Here is a 19418-nt window from a genome sequence, read left to right as displayed (position 1 = left end):
GCGCACCCAGCACCAGCGCAGACACTCACACCTCAGGGGGACCTTCAGGACATATAGTGTTGTCACCTGGTGTTTCACAGCTCACAAGTGAGCCTCAGCAGATTCTGGAGACAGGGACAGCAGTGGAGAGTCCTCGTCGGAGGGCGCAGGACTCTGCCAGCTCAGCTCAGCTGCGCTGCATGCCGACCCTCTGCCTCTGGGTCCATCCGCAAGAGGTGGTGATGGATCTCCATGCACAGATGCAGGAGTCTCTGGCAGGTTTTGTCTCCAGGGTCGCTGCCGGTGTGGAGAAGTCCATAGCGACCATGAGCAGAGCCTTTGTGGAGTCATTGGCGCATGAACGCATCACCATGGAAAAGGTTGGCAACCTCCATAGAGGAGATAGCTCGCCAGGGTACAGAAAACATGGTGAGTGCTCATAAGAGAATGACATCTCTTGAGAAGCGTTGGCCATCTATTGAACAGAGAAACCAGACCTTCATGGAAGTCCTTCTGAGTAGGACTGCCAGTGCAGATATGGGTCCCCATGGCCCCCTAAAGCGCAGCAAGGTGCTCTCAAACCACTTCCAAGCGCTGGCCCCTTCTGGCCTGTGCAGATTCAGGTGAGTGAGCAGCAGCCTGGTGCTCCTGGCGCTCATCCTGCTGTTCCTGGTTCTGCTGCTGCCACCTCTGCTGCTGGAGATCCTCTAATGGCAAGAAGGGAAGGAAAAAAAGGCGTCCCATGCTTCTCGTAGATGCCTCCGCTGAGGAAGCGCTGAGTGAGGGTGGCGAGAGGGGCTTCCCAGGAGATCACATTGGAGAAGTGTGTGAGGCTCCAACCTTCCACAGCTGTGCCTAAGCCTTAAAGAAGTAGCCCCAAGCCTGCAGCAACAAGGTCTTTCACCATACAAATGCTCTCCGTTTAAATCGCAGCTTTCCCCGAATGACCTGCAGCTGACAGCAAGCAAGCCGGCAAGCTTCACGCCAGGTTTCATCAGTAGGGTTCCCCGCAGGTGTGTTTAGCGTGGGGAACCCACAAAATCGCAACGGCCCCTGAAAATAGGTTTAAAGATGGTAATAATTGCTGATTAGTGTTCCGATGGCCAGTCCCGCCAGCGGCGGGCAGGACTGATTCGGGTCACAGACTAACGGCGGTCCGAAAGTCAGACGGGGCAGGGAATCAGACGGGGCGGGGGGTGGTGGTGGGAGGTCGTGACCCCCTATTTCTGCGATTTTCGGCCCCCGCCCGCCTGAAAACCCGCCCAACAGCTGGCAGAAAATCGGGGCCTATGTGTCAATACATACACACCCAACCAAACAGCCTGCATTTATATCGTTCCTTTAACTTGGAGAACACATATTTATGAAATGCCTTCGGCTGAAAAAAAGAGACACTGAGCCAAAAATGAAGAGATTAGGAAGGGTAACCTAAAGTTTTGCCAGAGATTGACTTTGTGTTCATCACCACAAAGGATTGTGGGCTCAATTGTACAGAAACAAGATTGAGGGAAATAACACTGGCAACCTAGCCTTTAAAATGGTGCAGTGATGCTATTTGGGCCACTTGCACTGCTCCAAATACAGTACTTTAAGAGTAAAACAGTCTAACATATGCAATGGAACAACATAATTTTGTTGTATCAGATCTAAAATTGTTATGGTGCAGTAATCATTTAGAGCATTTTTCAAGTGCACCCAAAACTAAAATGACGCAACATTAGGACATTCTCAGTCCTGTGATACAAATTTAAGACACGAGACTCCATTCTCTAAAATAAATGGAGTGAACTGGGTGCGTAACTTGCAAATATATGGGCAGCATTCCTGCTGGCTCAGAATTAGACCCGGGATATCTACGGCCGACTACTGATTTATTTTTATATCAACTGATCCATACTGTTTCCTTTAAATTTGCTAAGTGAGGAATAATTTAACATTAAGAAACTTCTTCCACTTTCACTCCCAGACAGCACTTCCATTTGTGAAGGTAGGGCGAGTTATCAGCATATACTACAATGCAGGAGATGTGGCTCTTTAATGCGGTGTGTCTGAGCTACTGCAGGGATGGAGAACAGTCAAAATCAGGGCCACGAGACATACATTGCCAAGAATAATGGGAATAAAATATCAGAAAAGGCCAACGTTGTAGAGGGACACCAACAGAACAAAAAGAAAAAAAGGGACACACGAAAGGGTGAAAAAATGGTAAAAACTGTAAGTATATAATTTGCAAGAGGCATTTTAGTGTAGCTGGGATATTTGTTTTGACATATTACTAGAAAGAATCAGTAATGTGAGTAGGACTGAAGCTAACTGGCCTGATAACACATGAACCATGGAAAGTAAGCTTGCAGAATTACAAAATGGCCTTTTGGTCCACGTATAGTATAAAAATAAAATTTGACCTCTAACAAAGACAACACATGTAGAAATGTCATTACGCATGGTTCTTTCCTCCACCCAAGTAGAGTTCTAATTGTCCAGCAGAAACATATTTGCAAACGATGAACAGTAATATTCAAGTCCTGTTTGCACTGTTGAGTCCTGCCACTTAAATCAGTGATCATAAATTATACACTTATATACAAAGCTAAAAACTTAGCTAATTTAACAATTCTGTAATATTAGTCAACAAGATTATTTTTAAACATTATAAAATTACTGAATTTCAAAAGCTGTGACAAATGTTCAACACTGAAAAAACCTTGGTTACCATGGCTTTTACATTTATTCCATATTTTGTAGGCGTGATAAATCATGAATGTTTACAGTGTTTGCACATTGGAGTCATGTTTAAAACATCAGTACAGACTCTGTACATCACATACACATTTTCAATAAACACGATTTGTTACGACCAGTGACCATTTAAAATTCTATGTATCAAACACAGGTAAATAGGTGAAATGATACAAACTCTTCTGCACTATTAATATACAGTTGTAAACAAGGTCTTTCAGGAATATTGACAACCAATGCAGTTTACTGCACAGCACTTCACAAATGAGTTTTTTTTTGTTTTTAAATAATGACTTTGTTTCATAAATATAGATCCAGATTATTGCAGCACATAATTCAATACCTGATTGGTAAAAAAGTACATCAACGCATGTTTTCAAAGGAAACAGCAGCAGACAGATCACAGGACTGTACCTAATTGCAGGAATGAGTAAGCAAACACCAGTTAACCCAGACTTGAAGAAAATTAAGGGACGAGCAGGCATCTGTCCAATACTACTGTAACCCATACTCTAAAAGCCAAGGTGGCTGGAGAAGATTGTATTAGCATTTATTTGAATTCAAGCAGGTTGCAGTCAATCTTGTAATACACATATGGGTAGTATTCCTGCTGGCTTAGACTTAGGCCTGGTATGTCCATGGCAGCCTGCAAAAGAAGAAGTTTAAAAACAAATCAGCATTTGATTTATATTATTCTAGCTGATTATTTACTAATTTTGTTTAAAAAAAAAATCTCTGCTCAATTTCAGATGGTGTCGTAGCTGCCAAAGTATACAGATCGTTTACAGAAAATAAGCTTCTATTTTAGGGAGCCACCATATATTTTCCTGAGTATTTTATTCCCCGTTCCAATTATTTACATGAAATATTGCTCAGACACCACTTTGCAATCAAATACAGGAAACTTTGGTTTATCCGGAGGTTAACTGTCCAGAATGCTCGACCCACCGGCAAAAATCAGGAGCCGTTTCGTTAGGTTTTTTTTCTTCTCGTTGCTTTTTTTCCCACCAGTCAGGCTCTGCAAGGTCTCGCTGAAGCTGTTGCTAAGCTACAGAGATGCTTGCAAGGTACGGCCGACTGTTTAGAAGCTGTTGCTAAGCAACAGGGTTTGTTGCCAGATACGGAGATGTTTCAACATTAGTGCTGGTTTGTCCGGCAGTTTTGATGGGACGGCAACAGCTCGGTCCCGTCGGTGCCGGATATCACAAAGTTTCCTGTAATGTAATTCCAAGGTCAATTTCTTTGTGCAAAATTACTCAAATTTCTATATTACAAAAAAAAATCTCCATACTTCAAACAGAACTCCACTAGAAAATCTCCACCTAATGAAATATTATGCAAGAGTTACAAGGAATAGTTCTATCAGGCAACCATTTTGATGGATATATGTCTGTGCAAAGGAGAATGTATGGAGTGCATTTTTAAATATTTTGTATAGGTTAGGTTTTTGTAAAATAATTAAGGGGTAGGCCAATATGAGTATTTTCAAAGTTATACTGGTCTATTAAAAATAAAAGCAAGCCAAATTTATGGTATGCCTGTGGTAAACCACTGTATTGTATATTGCCACCTCTGGGTGGCGCTGTGTATGGAGGCATGCCTCAGCTGACTCCACCCACCACTGTGTGGGTTTCGTTCAGACTTGTTCAGTCACTCACGAAGAAGCATGGTCTCTTCTTAGCTAATAAAAGCCTTATTCATCTCTTCTTTCGACTCGTCATCTCTTCTTCGACTCATCACCTTTTATGAAGTAATTGATAAGCGTATCAATTTTATTAGCTAAAAGTTAAATGGCGACACCTGAGGAGCAACAACAGCAACGGATACAGCAGACATTGCTGAGAGCCCTCAGACCACCACGCCTGGACCTCGACCCTCAAGAGGTGGGTGCATCAGCCAAGTTTGAACACTGGCTGAGCTGCTTTGAATCCTTCCTCGCAATCTCACAGGTTACAGAGGAGGATCACAAACTGAAAATTTTGACCGCCCAGGTGAGCCATCAAGTATATATGCTAATCCGGGACTCTAATACGTACGTGGCGGCCCTCGAGCTACTAAAAGGGCAATATACGCGCCCAGTGAACACAATTTATGCCCGACACCTCTTGGGATCCCGCAGGCAGCAACCGGGAGAATCGGTAGGGGCATTTGCACGGGCGCTACTGGCACTCTGCAGAGACTGCGATTGTAAAGCGGTAACGGCTGTGGAGCACGCGCAGGGACTCGCCTGTGATGCCTTCGTCAGGGGCCTCCAGTCAGACCACACCCGGCAGAGACTGCTAGAAAGCAAGGAACCCGACCTGAAGACGGCCATTGCCCTTGCGCTCTCGTTAGAGGAGGCCCACCGAAACCTCGAGGCATACCCCCGTAACGGCGCCGAGACATGGCAATCGAAACCGTGGGACACGGGACCGCCGCCCCCGGCACCAACCGCTGCAGCGACCCAACCGAGACAGCAGCCTCCGGTAAGAACTGCTTCGATGCCCAGTAACCAGGCCCAAAAATGCTATTTCTGTGGCCAGTTAAAACATCCCAGAGCGCACTGCCCAGCTAAGACAGCTACCTGCTCGGGCTGCGGGAAGAAAGGCCATTACGCTAACGCCTGCAAGGGGAAGCCAGCCAGCAGTGCAGCGTGCGGGCCGTGGGAGCAGCCATCTTATCCGCCATTTTGTGTACCCCCGGCCGCATGGCATCCGCCGCCATTGTATCCAACGCACTCAACCGCCATTTCGTCACCGGAACCGACCACCGTCTCGGCGGATGACTATAGTGACTCACTAAGCCACATACTGGCCTCCGTGACGCTGGATCAAGCCCTCCCTCACCATCTATCCAGCTCCATGATGGATATCGCGGTAAACGGCCGCGCCACCAGTTGCCTGATCGACAGCGGGAGCACAGAGAGTTTCGTCCACCCCGACACGGTACGTAGCCACTCCCTCACGATTCTGCCAACGCACCATCGCATTTCTATGGCGTCCAAGTCCCAGTCAATGGACATCAGCGGCTACTGTGTGGTGACCCTGTCAGTAGGGGGCACTGAATATAAAAAATTTAAACTGCTAGTCCTGCCCCGTCTTTGCGCTGCCGTCCTGCTAGGGTTGGATTTTCAGTGCCACCTTAAGAGTGTCACACTAGCATACGGTGGACCCCTCCCCCCACTCACAGTCTGCAACCAACAACTTTTAAATCGCCCGCTGCAAACCACCTGCAGCCTTTCCACATTAAAAGTCCCCCCCCTCCCCTGTTCGCTAACCTCACCCGCGACTGTAAACCCATCGCTACCAAAAGCAGGCGGTACAGTGCCGGGGACAGAGCTTTTATCAGCTCTGAGGTGGAGCGGCTATTGAAGGAGGGCATTATCGAAGGTAGCACTAGCCCCTGGCGAGCCCAGGTTGTAGTCGTTAAAACCACTGCAAAACGCCGCATGGTAATCGACTACAGCCAAACCATAAACCGGTACACCCAGCTGGACGCGTACCCCCTCCCTCGCATATCTGATATGGTCAATCAGATGGCGCAATACAAAGTATTCTCCACCATCGACCTTAAGTCAGCGTACCACCAGCTGCCCATCCGCCATGAGGACCGCCAGTATACTGCCTTCGAGGCAAACGGCCGCCTCTACCACTTCCTTAGGGTCCCCTTCGGCGTCACCAACGGGGTTTCGGTCTTCCAAAGGGAGATGGACCGAATGGTTGACCAGAACGCGCTGCGGGCAACCTTCCCCTATTTGGATAACGTCACCATCTGCGGCCACGACCAGCAGGACCACGACGTTAATCTAGCAAATTTCCTCCGTACGGCCCAACGGCTGAACCTAACGTACAATAAGGAAAAATGTATGTTTCACACCAAGCGCCTGGCCATCCTCGGCTGCGTGGTGGAGAACGGAGTCATCGGGCCCGACCCCGACAGAATGCGCCCCCTAATGGAGCTACCCCTTCCCCACTGCCAAAAAGCACTGAAGAGATGCCTGGGGTTTTTCTCCTACTACGCCCAGTGGGTGCCCCTCTATGCAGACAAAGCCAGGCCCCTCATCAAAGCCACCTCCTTCCCCCTGACACCAGAGGCGTGTGCAGCCTTCACTCTTATCAAGAACGATATCGCGAAGGCCGCAATGCACGCGGTGGATGAGTCCATCCCCTTCCAAGTGGAGAGCGATGCCTCCGACTTCGCCCTAGCCGCGACCCTTAACCAGGCGGGCAGACCCGTGGCCTTTTTCTCAAGGACCCTCCAGGGCCCCGAGACGAGACACTCCTCCGTCGAAAAGGAGGCCCAGGCTATTGTAGAAGCGGTGCGTCACTGGAGGCATTACCTGGCCGGGAAATGATTTACCCTGCTCACTGACCAGCGTTCAGTAGCTTTTATGTTTAATAATAAGCAGAGGGGTAAAATCAAGAACGACAAGATCTTGAGGTGGAGAATCGAACTCTCCACCTACAATTATGATATCTTGTATCGGCCAGGGAAACTCAATGAGCCCCCAGATGCCCTATCACGTGGTACATGCGCCAACGCGCAGAGTGATAGGCTGCAGTCCCTCCACAATGACCTCTGCCACCCGGGGGTCACCAGGTTTTTCCATTTTATCAAATCCCGTAACCTGCCCTACTCCATCGAGGAGGTCAGGACCATGACCAAGAGCTGCCAAATCTGCGCCGAGTGCAAACCGCACTTCTATAGGCCGGACAGAGCAAGCCTGATCAAGGCCACCCGCCCCTTCGAACGCCTGAGCGTTGATTTTAAAGGGCCCCTCCCCTCCGCTGACCGCAATGTGTACTTCCTCAACATAGTTGATGAGTACTCCCGTTTCCCCTTTGCCATCCCTTGCCCAGACATGACCAGTACCACGGTCATCAAGTGTCTGAATGACATCTTCGCTCTGTTCGGGTTCCCCAGCTATATACATAGCGACAGGGGCTCATCGTTCATGAGCGACGAACTTCGGCAGTACCTGCTAACAAGAGGTATCGCCACGAGCAGGACCACCAGTTACAACCCCCGGGGGAACGGCCAGGTGGAAAGGGAGAACGCGACGGTTTGGAAGGCAGTCCTCTTAGCACTAAAATCTAAGGGCCTTCCGACCTCCCGCTGGCAGGAGGTCCTCCCTGCAGCGCTCCACTCCATTCGGTCACTGCTTTGTACTGCCACTAATGCGACCCCTCATGAGAAAATGTTCGTTTTCCCCCGGAAGTCTACATCGGGAACCTCGCTACCGGCATGGTTGACTTCTCCTGGGCCCGTCCTACTGCGGAGGCACGTGAGGACGCATAAAACGGACCCCCTGGTCGAGCGGGTGCACCTCCTACACGCCAACCCCCAGTATGCCTGGGTGACATACCCAGACGGGCGGGAGGACACGGTCTCCATACGAGATCTCGCACCCTCGGGTACCCCTGAATTACCACCGTTATCCCCCTTACCACCGTTATCCCCCTTACCACTGTTATCCCCCACCACCCCTCCCAACCCAACCCCTGCAGACGGCATGCCAAAGCCCCAGGAATCTTCGCCAACCACCCAGACACCAGACCCGACGTCGGATGCTGCAACACCACCGCCGCCACCACGACGATCAGGACGTCAGACAAGGCCTACTGATAGACTTAACTTGTAGTACCCTTCACCCCGCCGGACTTCACATTAAACAAGGGGTGAATGTGGTAAACCACTGTATTGTATATTGCCACCTCTGGGTGGCGCTGTGTATGGAGGCATGCCTCAGCTGACTCCACCCACCACTGTGTGGGTTTCGTTCAGACTTGTTCAGTCACTCACGAAGAAGCATGGTCTCTTCTTAGCTAATAAAAGCCTTATTCATCTCTTCTTTCGACTCGTCATCTCTTCTTCGACTCATCACCTTTTATGAAGTAATTGATAAGCATATCAATGCCCACTTCCCAACAGGGAGCACTTGAGTAGTTGTGTTTTAACGAGACAGGACAGGTTCGCAGCCATACAGCACAACTAGCCTCCTGAACCCAGATTACTGAGCAACACCACGGGAGATTTCCAGAGACCACTGGTTTAAACACAAAGACAGCCGACACTTAAACACACCAACCTCAACTAGCTCAGTTGGCTGTTAGGATGGGTACCTTGTAATACTGGAACATTCCACTTTCTGGTAGGGGGAAGAAGGGAGATAAAGAAATAACAAAACTTTATTCTATGCCCAAATTGTGTCAGTAAAGATAGAGATGTATTCAGCCTACACCATTCTCCCCTAAAAGATGGTGGTGTGTGCAGGAGAGAGAGGAGAGAGAGATTAAAAGGGAACATGTCTACATCTTTGAAGGGAACTTTCAAAGAGATTGCTAAAACTGAAATCACAAATTGCACCTCCCTGCACCAACTCCTTGTGCTGTTTTTCAGTAATACAGAAGTCTAAACTTGGGGGTTGGGCAGGAGGGAGCGAAAAGGGAGCGAAGGAGGGGGGAGGGTCCAGGAGAATTTTTAGGTTGCTTTATATCATGTTGCTGCTGTTAGGAGTTCACCCCTTGTGGACCAAAATTAACCTAACTAGTATATGGATTACATTTCATTAGGTCGGACCAAACAAAATAGTTAACAGAAATCTCTCATCAGTTTCAGACAATGAGATTGGTTAGAAAATTCCCGAGAGGAATTGGATGTGATGTTAGAATGGCTTCCATTTGTTGCCACGATCCCCACATCAAGGAGGGAAGGGTGGAGGCGATGATAGTACAATTGTTGGCTCAGTGAGCAAGTCCTTGGCAGAGAGTTGGAAAGGCCGAGAGATTAAGCTGGTGGATTTTTTTCTCCCCCTCTGGGGGAAAAATGCATTTCTCTTAATTTTGAATTTGGAAGCCAAAGGGGCGGAGAACACTTTTTTCCTAAAGTCAGTGCCGGTCAGTTCAGCAAATACTGACTTGTAAAGTGAGGCAGGGCCCATTATTATTCTTGATGTTACAAGGAACAGGAAATAGACTGAATTTCCATGAAAACTGTATTCTGACGCAATGTGAGATCATGGAATCCAGCTAGGGGTCATTGTTGGGACCTTCAGGTTACACCATTATATGACTATCATGGTACAAGACCTTGGTTAGGCCTCATGTACAATACTGCATTCAGTTTTTGGTGAATTATAGGCCCTTAGAAAGGTTCAGAGGAGGGCCACTAAATTGAAACCTACTTTAAAAGCCTTTAGTTATCACAATAGGTTTAAAGAGCTGGGTTTCTTTTTTACTCTAGAAAAGCATAGACTTCGGGGAGATTTGATTGAGACATTTAAAATAATGGAGACACTAAAATGCACCCATGTGGTTAGACTATTTGAATTACAAAAGCAAAATACTGCAGATGCTGGAAATCTGAAATAAAAACAGAAAATGCTGGAAATACTCAGCAGGTCAGACAGCATCTGTGGAGAGAGAAACAGAGTTAACGTTTCAGGTCGATGACCTTTCATCAGAACTGGGCAAAGTTAGAGATGTAACAGGTATTAAGCAAGTACACAGGCAGAGAAAGGGGAGGAAATAACAAAAGGGAAGGTCTGTGATAGGGTGGAAGGCAGGAGAGATTAAATGGCAAAAGGGATGATAGTGCAAGGCACAAGGGAAGGGGCAATGGGACAAATAAAGAAACAAAAGATGGGTCTAGAGGAGGTGTAAATGGGAATAGCAGAATCATTAGACTGTAACAATTTCAGATCATAACCATTGGTCCCATTTTTTCACCCTATTTTGCCTTGCGCCATCATCCTTTTGTCATTTAATGTTTTCTGCCCTCCACCCTATCACAGACCTTCCCTTTTGTTATTTCTTCCCCTCCCACCTTTCCCTGCCTCTGTACATAAGAACATAAGAAATACGAGCAGGAATTGGCCACTTGGCCCCTTGAGCCTGCTCCGCCATTCAATAAGATCATGGCTGATCTTGGGCTCAAAGCCACTTCCCTGCCTGCTCCCCATAACCCTTCATTCCCTTATCTTGCAAAAATTTGTCTATCTCCACTTTACATGTATTTAATGACCCAGCCTCCACAGCTCTCTGGGGCAGAGAATTCCACAGATTTACGACCTTCAAGGAAGAAATTCCTCCTCATCTCAGTTCTAAAACGGTGACTTTATTCTGAAACTATGCCCCCCGAGTTCTCGATTCCCCCCGAGGGGAAACATCCTCTCTGCATCTACCCTGTCAAGCCCCCTCAGTATCTTATGTGTTTCAATGAGATCACCTCTCATTCTTCTAAATTCCAATGAGTATAGGCCCAGCCTGCTCAATCCTTCCTCATGAGTCAACCCCTCATCTCTGGCATTAACCTAGTGAATCGTCTCTGAACAGCCTCTAATGCAAGTATATCCTTCCTTAAATAAAGAGACCAAAACTGTACGCAGTACTCAAGATGTGGTCTCACCAATACCCTGTACAGTTGTAGCAGGACTTCCCTGCTTTTATACTCCAATCAACTTGCTTAAAATCTGATACAGCTCTAACTTTTTCCAATTCTGATGAAAGGTCATTGATCTGAAACGTTAATGGTTTCTCTCTCCACAGATGCTGTCTGAACTGCTGAGTATTTCCAGCATTTTCTGTTTTTGTTTATAATTAGAAAAACTAATTGTTCTGCTTTATTGGTAGCATCCATCGACAGAAAATCAAATTTTGCCATGCAGATACCTACATCAATGATGGCAGCTGCACTGCTGTCCAGGTGTTTGTATAGATCATTAAGAATTTCTCGAAGCTTCTTCAACATCTTTTTGTTGGGTTGTAACAGCATTGCCTGGAAGTTTACTGGCAAACCATATCTGAATACAAGAGGCAAGGCAAAATTACAAAGTGACAAAGAATGATGCCAAGATATTAGCAGTATTTCCTGGTCTTTTCATGTGTAAAATACGGTGCCAAACACATGTAGAGATGCTTTATAACTTTCACGTTAAACTGAATTTTAACCAACCCTTTCTTGAAGTTTCAAATATAATTCTTTTCAAAAATTTCTACACAGATGAAAAACTGAAGAAAACTTTATTGAAGCTTAGCACAAAGTAATTCTTTGGGAGAAACTAATTTAAGTTTTCCACGTACAACATAGCAGTCCACTCCCTATTAAAAAAATTCCAATGCAATATAGGAACCCTATGTACCCCATTATAATACAAAATTTCTTACAACTGCACGTACTATGTGTCACACTTTTAACTTCCTGTGTCATGATTTTGTCACAACTTGTGGCAATGTAGTAACACTGATATACATTATTTTTAAATGGGTATGATGAAACGCCTCCTTTAATATACTTACCTTTCAGTCCTGCTACACTAGGTGACGCTGCTACCCTTCTTTCACTCTACTACCTCTGTTCATTGCCCTGAGCCTGCCTGAGCTTCTTGCCTCACTGTAACAAAGTTAAAGGTATTTCATCACAACCAATAGCCTGTAAATAGTTTAAATATGTTTATAAACTTTATTCTGCTTAGAATTAATATTTTAGTGTCTCATATTTAAGATTTTCCCGATATTATTTTAATTCTACTGATAAATAAATGGCAGTCCTTCAACTGCAAATGCTCCAAGTATCAGATGAGACCGTAAAGAGATTTTATCCGGTTTTCACTGGGGTCATTTCCCCAAATTTTTCACACTACCAATAAACTGCCAGTTGCCGTTGCAGCTGCTGGCTGCTTGCAGTGCACATCAAATGATATTTCACAGTAATTAAAATTCTGCTATTTGTTCAGTTGCTCTGTGTGCACATCCCTTCAGTAGCAGGCTCCGTCACGCACTGATTTGAGGAGTGCTTTCATCACATTCTTTTGGAATAGTGAAATAAACATTAACATTAGACTGATCTTTCCTCGCCATGTGCAACTGCACAGGAGATTGACTAGTTTATTTATATTTTTCCCCCCCATGCTTGGTTTATTTATATTTTTCCCCTCCATGCTTGGGGACCACATTTTGGTTCCACAAATTATTTCTCAACTGCCTCTCAGCACACACACAGCTTCTCTAGTCAAAATGATCGTGTTCCCGCTCTCTGCTAATCTACAGCAAAGGAAGCAACTTTGGATGACTGGGCTTTTGATTTATTCCAGAGTATGCAGCGCCCCCAGCTGGTAGCAGGTTTTCCTGAATTGGAGTCGCTTCAGATCAGCCTGAAGCAACAGCCCCATCACAATCAATGAAGCTACTGAGGGGCGCAGGGAGTTGATCCAGAGAAGTCACCAGGACAGCCGAGATGCAAGGAGATCTAGCGTGGCAAGTCTCCGTTTTGACATTTAAAATAAATGTCAAGTCATATTTTCATCAGTATATATATATTTTCAAACAGACAGTTTGAAGGAATACTTTAAACAAAAATATTCTCCACAGACTTTTCTCCCCCTCCTGTACTTCTGCATAATTGGAATACATTGCTTTCATGACAAGCTCAATTATGAAGGAATGAGTGGAAGGTGCTTGTATTCTTCAGACCTAGCTTCTGTATTAGACATTTCACATATACTCTTATTCATTGTACTTTGGATAAAAGTACATCTGATTCTGTAAGTCAATCACACACTTTAAACTATGAGAGATAAATTTACAGGACTATCCTGGTAAAGGAGGTGTTTCTCAGTAAAGCTAGTCCTTTCTATGCCACGGGAAAACTACCATTTTCATTCCCCTCCCAATGATATAATACAAAGTTAATTACAGCAGTAATGCAAGACATAGAATTTAACAGAAAAAACATTATGCAAAAATAGAGATAGCTGGCATGGTCTTAAGGGTTGAAACACGGTAATTGGGGTCTGATGATCCTATAAACCACACGCTAAGCTGCTGTACCATCCTTCTAACGTATATTCTTGCCAAATTGAGGGTGCTGAAATAGGTTTTTTCTTCATGTTTGTAAAGAAGTGTCCATTGAGTATATTATAATCAAACTGAAGAGATTTCAAGCCTCTTATTCTACAATTCCATACTTACTGTTGTGTCAAATCAAATCAATGTTTCTTTTTCCATACAGCTATATTTCCATCATCTGCAGACTAAACCAGTATAATATCCTAGCAATACCACAGCATCACCATGCCAGCCTCAATCAAACGTAAATGTCTTTCGGCCGATGGGCAGCCATCATTTTCAGATTTCAAATTTTTTTTTAAAAAGAGCTGAAAACAAAGACTTTTTCCCCCACCAAAAGTATACATCGTGGATCAACAGCTTATCAAGGGGAACAAACTGTAAAGACACATGTCCTTTTGAGAGTTCTGCACTTAAGTTCTCTTTCATGGAACTTTAAATGGGTGCTCATCTGCAGTTCTTTCTGACCACTATAAGCATTAACAGATTTCAGCAAGTAACTCAATGAAACCCTAAACATTTCATGGGAGGGAAAGAAATATGTGCTGTAAACCAAAGATAAAAAGTTGGACGAACTAATTGATCACCAAGAAAGATTGAAAAGGAAGGAAGCATTTGGTTTGCAATTTGGTTTTCCTTTTTAAACCTGAAGTTGTGATTATAAACATTCACCCAGAAAATCATTTATTTGCTCAAGGTTGCTATCATCTGATTTTTGGACCTAAATTCAAGAAAAATACAACACAAATTACTCCCAACCTGTAACCTGACCAAGAGCCCTCGAATGTTGGTGGCCCCGTTATTAGAAGGGGTGTGCGCAATTGAGACCTGGGTGATTTAACTTGAAAAGATTTCATCACTCGGGAAAGGCTGTGAACACACATTTTGTAGAATGGTCCCCAGATTCAAGAATTGACCCAACTCCATAAATATTGTTGTAGCTGTGTCTGAACAGATTGGCCTGCTGGGCCTCCAACAACATAGATGTGCATACTACCAAGGAAAGAAGCACCAACAGTCGTGTAATCTGCTTCAGCTGGCTCATACCAGTGCCTGATATGGAGCTCAATTTCAAGGTCACACCCTTGAAGATGACCTGAACTGGCATAAAAGCAGCAGAGAATTTTTTTTTCTGTGCTAGCTCTGAATATGGAGTCTTTCTTTGACTAACTATACTTGATTCTGTCTCCAACACTGGTGCAAAGTTCTGGATAACGGTGATAAATTTGGTGTAAGTTTAGCAGCCCAATGTACAGTACTCAACATTTCTCTATTTCTAAAAACATATTCTATGCAGCATTCAGTTCATTCTTGATGTTGTTTTTTTTTTATATAAACGTAAAATGAGAAAAGGCAGCCCCATGATTTGAAAGCCTGCGTGTTTCTACCCAGATGAAGGGCAATAATCAATGAAGCAATAAACTTCAGCAGATCTTTAGAAGGTGGTGTTGGGCAAGAATCATTGAAGCTTCTTGCCCAACACCTTCTTCTAAAGATCTGCTCAAGTTTCATGTGAACTGAGACTACAATTGAGGGGAGAAAACCTACCCTGCATGGTTGTCAATAGTGGAGATGGGTCTTACCACTCGATGCATGATTTAAACTGCACCATAAACAATTTTAAACTTTTTCAAAAATTGCAAAAGAACCAGTGGTGAATGAATATCTTGTGAATTAGACATGGCTGGGCAATTATATAGTTTATGTTCATATTTCCTTCATTCTTTAAAATCACAATTCAAGTTAGTGGAAATTCTGAGAATTTACATTTTAGTTAAACACATTTCCCACAATCCATCTTTGCTTGAAATACTTGGGGTGGAAACACACCATCTATCAAAAAGCAAAATACTGCCGATGTTGGAAATTTAAAACAATGCTGGAGACACTCAGCAGGTCAGACAGAATCATTCAGCAAACAAGTCAGTTGATGTTTCAGGTTTGAACCCTTCCTCAGAACAGAGTGGATTTTGCATATAAACCAATATCCAATTAAATGTTTTATTCAGTACAAGATAGTTTGTGGCTGAAGTCAGTCATTACTTGTAATTCTGAATTACCAGCTTGAAACATCATTTAACAAAGGTACCACCTCTCCTTATCTCATACTTCATTTGTATAGCAATGTCATTCATCAGTGTGGCTGAGATAGTTATAAAAATATAATTCAAACCAAAGAGAGATACTTATTTTCAGATATGATACAGCAAGCATAATCCAACTCAAATCGAAAGTGAAAGAAATAGAAAAACAAAAGCTGATCACCAACCAGAGATTACCTTAAATAGTGCAAAAGTTGGAAGATCAAACAATTTCATCTCCAAAGTTGGATTTCTGGAGAGGTGATTTACCTTGAGTGAGATGTCAAGTACATTCGAAGAAGAGGCTTCTGACCAATAGTCAAATAACCAACCTCAAACATTATACTGTACTAATTTAGTGGAACTATTATGCAATGATTATAAATTAAATTGATGATAAAAGTAAGCGTTGAAACTAAAGAAAAGCTTAAAAAGGAGATTGTGAGATAGCATTTGCAATTGCATCGTGAGAAATTTCAAATTAGTGAAGTTACTAATCAACCATACCTTAGAACAGACTCTACAAAAACCCGTAATGCTTTCACATGAATCCATGCAATGAAAGCTTCACTGAAGTTAACTTTCAGCCATCGCACCAAGGGACCCTGTAAACAAACAGTTTAGCACTTTAAGCAAAGACTAGTTTATTGCAATGCTGTTAGTCTTCTGTATCTTTTTCCACAATATCACTTGTTTAGCTTCAAGCTTTATGATAATCATTTACAAAACTGTTGATATTTATTTTTCAACTAGGATGTATAAAACAAAATCTGTGCACTTGGTTACCTGTATTTACTGTTTCTTATAAAAGTAATATTGCAAAATATGAAGGAATCCTCTATTTTAATTTATTCAAGTGCTGCATTAACAGATTTACCACCCAAATTGGATAATTTGCTTTTATTTTATACTCTCATTACTTGTACATGTTTTAGCCTTCTTGAGTACAAAATGCCTATTGCAAGCAAACATTATGTCAAAGGTCATTTGCAACAGCAGTTTTCATATAAACGTTTAAAATTGTAAGACAGGGACTGCAGCACATGGTTGTGGCGAGGCATGGTGCTGATGATCATCGGGTATTTTTTATCATTTTCCCTCAACCAAAAATGAAGCACCCATTTAACTCAATCTATCCATATTAAATTCTGTACATACACCGTGCACTCATCATTCCTCACCATTTCTGTCATGCCTCTAGGTGGTATCTCAATACTTGCAATTTTAATTGCAATATTTTCTCTATTTTTTTTTAAGATCTTGCCACATTTCAGCCTCCTGCCTCCCCTCTAAAATTTGAAGTTTAATTGGATGCCTGCTTCTGGCTGGCTTCATCACCTGCAACTGGTGCCCCTAGGCTACTCTTTGCAAATGTGTTTTACTTTACATTTTTATATGAATATACATATTCCCAAGTTCTAGAAATACATATATTCCACACGAAATGAATATATTCCCTAGCTCCCAAATGCAATATAATTAGCAAGCCTCCCTTGCAGAGCTTCATTCTGCTCCCCGCTGTCTTCAGCTGACGAGGCTATCGCTGTCCATCTCTCCCACCCTCCATTGTCTGTCTGCCATAGCTACTCACATTCTGCACCAGTCACTGCTTCCTCACTGTGGCTGCTTTCTCGCACATTTCCAAGCCTAAATGCTCTCAGGGCCCGGATCGCACTTCTGCCCCTCCGAGTTCATGTTTGCCTCACCACAGCCTGCCGCTGCTAATAAATGCAATTAATAATCAACTGAACCTTATCAAGAAAGGATTTGTGGGCAAGTGTCCAAACCATTTGTCCTCATTTGCTTCCCTTTAACATTTAATTTAAATTATTGCAGCAATGGAACCATCTGGGGAAAGCTGAACTGATCAGCAAAAACTAATGGTGCCATGCTAACATGCAACACTTGCAGCTCAAAAGGAAGATGTGGCCGTTGTTTTCTAATTGTGAGAAATACAAACAGGGCAATATACATCATTCCTATGGTTCCTGGGCTATGTTGCTTTTTTTTAATTCCTGGCAACTTTAGTTTTCTTGAGGTAGAAAAAAATGGGGTGGGGTGGGGGAGGGAAGAGAAAACCAGGGGAGAAATGAGGAAATACAAGTGGAATTTGATGTAATGACATTCAAACTTCTGTGCCTTCTACTAGTAATACAGACCTTTTACATTTCATTGTTGCTTTTTTTTTTCAGGTTATAATTATTTAATGTTGTGATGTACTGGATAGCAATAATACAGACCACATCACATGCAGTTGAAAGGCACAAAGAACCAAAACGAGAGAGAGAGATTTGGGGAAACTATGCTGGTTGACATCCGTCAACATTTTGGTGAATTGGAATTTACAATACTAAAATTTTATTTCATTGAATTTCTCTCTTGAATCCTTTTAAGATGCAAGAATTTGTCAGTCAACCAGTTCATCAAGTCACACATTAAGCAGCTCTGCGGTGGACTTTGCCTGTACTCCACTAGGTTGCAAGCTATTGTCATGTTACTTTGCACCTATTTTAATATGAAATCAATTAATTTAAATATCCAATTAGTCCTAACACCTTACATCAACCAGCCACTTAAAAAACATATTCTTTTATTTAAAATTAACCCAAAAAAGTGACAATCCCACATAACTAATACTTGTTCAGTTAATCATATTGATTACCTCAAATACCCCACTAAATGTGAACCAATAAAAAACAAGTTCCATTCCCTAGAAAGAGCAGCAACCAACAATCACCAATATGCAAACCTAAAAATAACAATTAAACAAAATATAACTGGATACCCATAAACCTACAAATGGGCTGCTCCAAGTCGTTGCAGTTGATCTTTCAAGTATATGTTCTAAATTTGTTTATGGAATTCTTTAAAAAATCTAAGCGGTGTTCATGGAGTCAAGCTACTTTGCAGGTGATTTCTTTCATTACTGAAATCATTAAAATTGTTATTTCCAAGAAAAAACAAAAACTTGTATGTATATAGCAACTTTGATGTCATAAAGACATTTCAAAGTGCATTACAGCCAATTAATTACTTTTTAATTGTAGTCACTGTTGTTTTGTAGGCAAACACGACAACAATTTGCGCACAGCAAGGTCCCACAAACAGCAATGTGATTAATGGCCAGTTTTTCTGTTTTTGATGATGTTGGTTGACGGTTAAATGCTGGCCAGTATGAAGTCATTCCACCAAAACCCCCAGAAATCAAACATTCCACTTGCTTGAAGGATGCAATACGAAAAACACACTTAATCTAGAGAGAAATAAAAACAGCACCCATGGCATCCCTCCTGCAAGCAACACTTCATATTTGCCGCAACGTTTGTTACTCTGGTGATGCGGTTGTGTTCCATGATTTGACTTATAAGAACATAAGAACATAAGAAATAGGAGCAGGAGTAGGCCAATCGGCCCCTCGAGCCTGCTCCGCCATTCAATAAGATCATGGCTGATCTGATCCTAACCGCCAATCTATCACTGAACCATCTCCTGAATCTAACAGAATTAGACACACGAAATAGGAGCAGGATCAGGCTACACGGTCCCTGGGCCCGCTCCGCTACCCACAGGGCCATGTCCGATCCGAACCTAGACTCATGTCCAAATTCCTGCCCGTTCCCCGTAACCCTTAATTCCCTTTACTTCTAGGAAACTGTCTATTTCTGTTTTAAATTTATGTAATGATGTAGCTTCGACAGCTTTTTGGGGCAGCATATTCCATGGACCTACCACCCTCTGAGTGAAGTAGTTCCTCCTCATCTCAGTTTTGAAAGAGCAGCCCCTTATTCTAAGACTA

The 19418-nt window shown here is 43.3% G+C and overlaps 1 protein-coding gene across 1 annotated transcript in view; it reads right to left on the bottom strand.

Moving 5' to 3' along the window:
* Window positions 1-2684: 2684 nt before the first annotated feature.
* The window catches only part of LOC147081297 (V-type proton ATPase subunit C 1-A-like), a 36649-nt gene continuing 19915 nt past the window's right edge, over window positions 2685-19418 (bottom strand). The window contains exons 7-9 of the mRNA XM_085980837.1: window positions 16130-16227; window positions 11371-11497; window positions 2685-3364 (exon numbers count right to left, since the gene is read on the bottom strand). Of these exons, the coding sequence (XP_085836963.1) occupies window positions 3269-3364; window positions 11371-11497; window positions 16130-16227 (321 nt within the window). The 3' untranslated portion in view covers window positions 2685-3268. The remainder of the gene's footprint in view (window positions 3365-11370; window positions 11498-16129; window positions 16228-19418) is intronic.

The sequence above is a fragment of the Somniosus microcephalus genome, unplaced genomic scaffold, assembly GCF_052327205.1.
Source record: "Somniosus microcephalus isolate GS21.2 unplaced genomic scaffold, FLI_Smic_1.0 scaffold574, whole genome shotgun sequence".
Taxonomy (NCBI): domain Eukaryota; kingdom Metazoa; phylum Chordata; class Chondrichthyes; order Squaliformes; family Somniosidae; genus Somniosus; species Somniosus microcephalus.
Note: the sequence above shows the minus strand (reverse complement) of the source record. Positions and strands in the feature narration are given on the sequence as shown.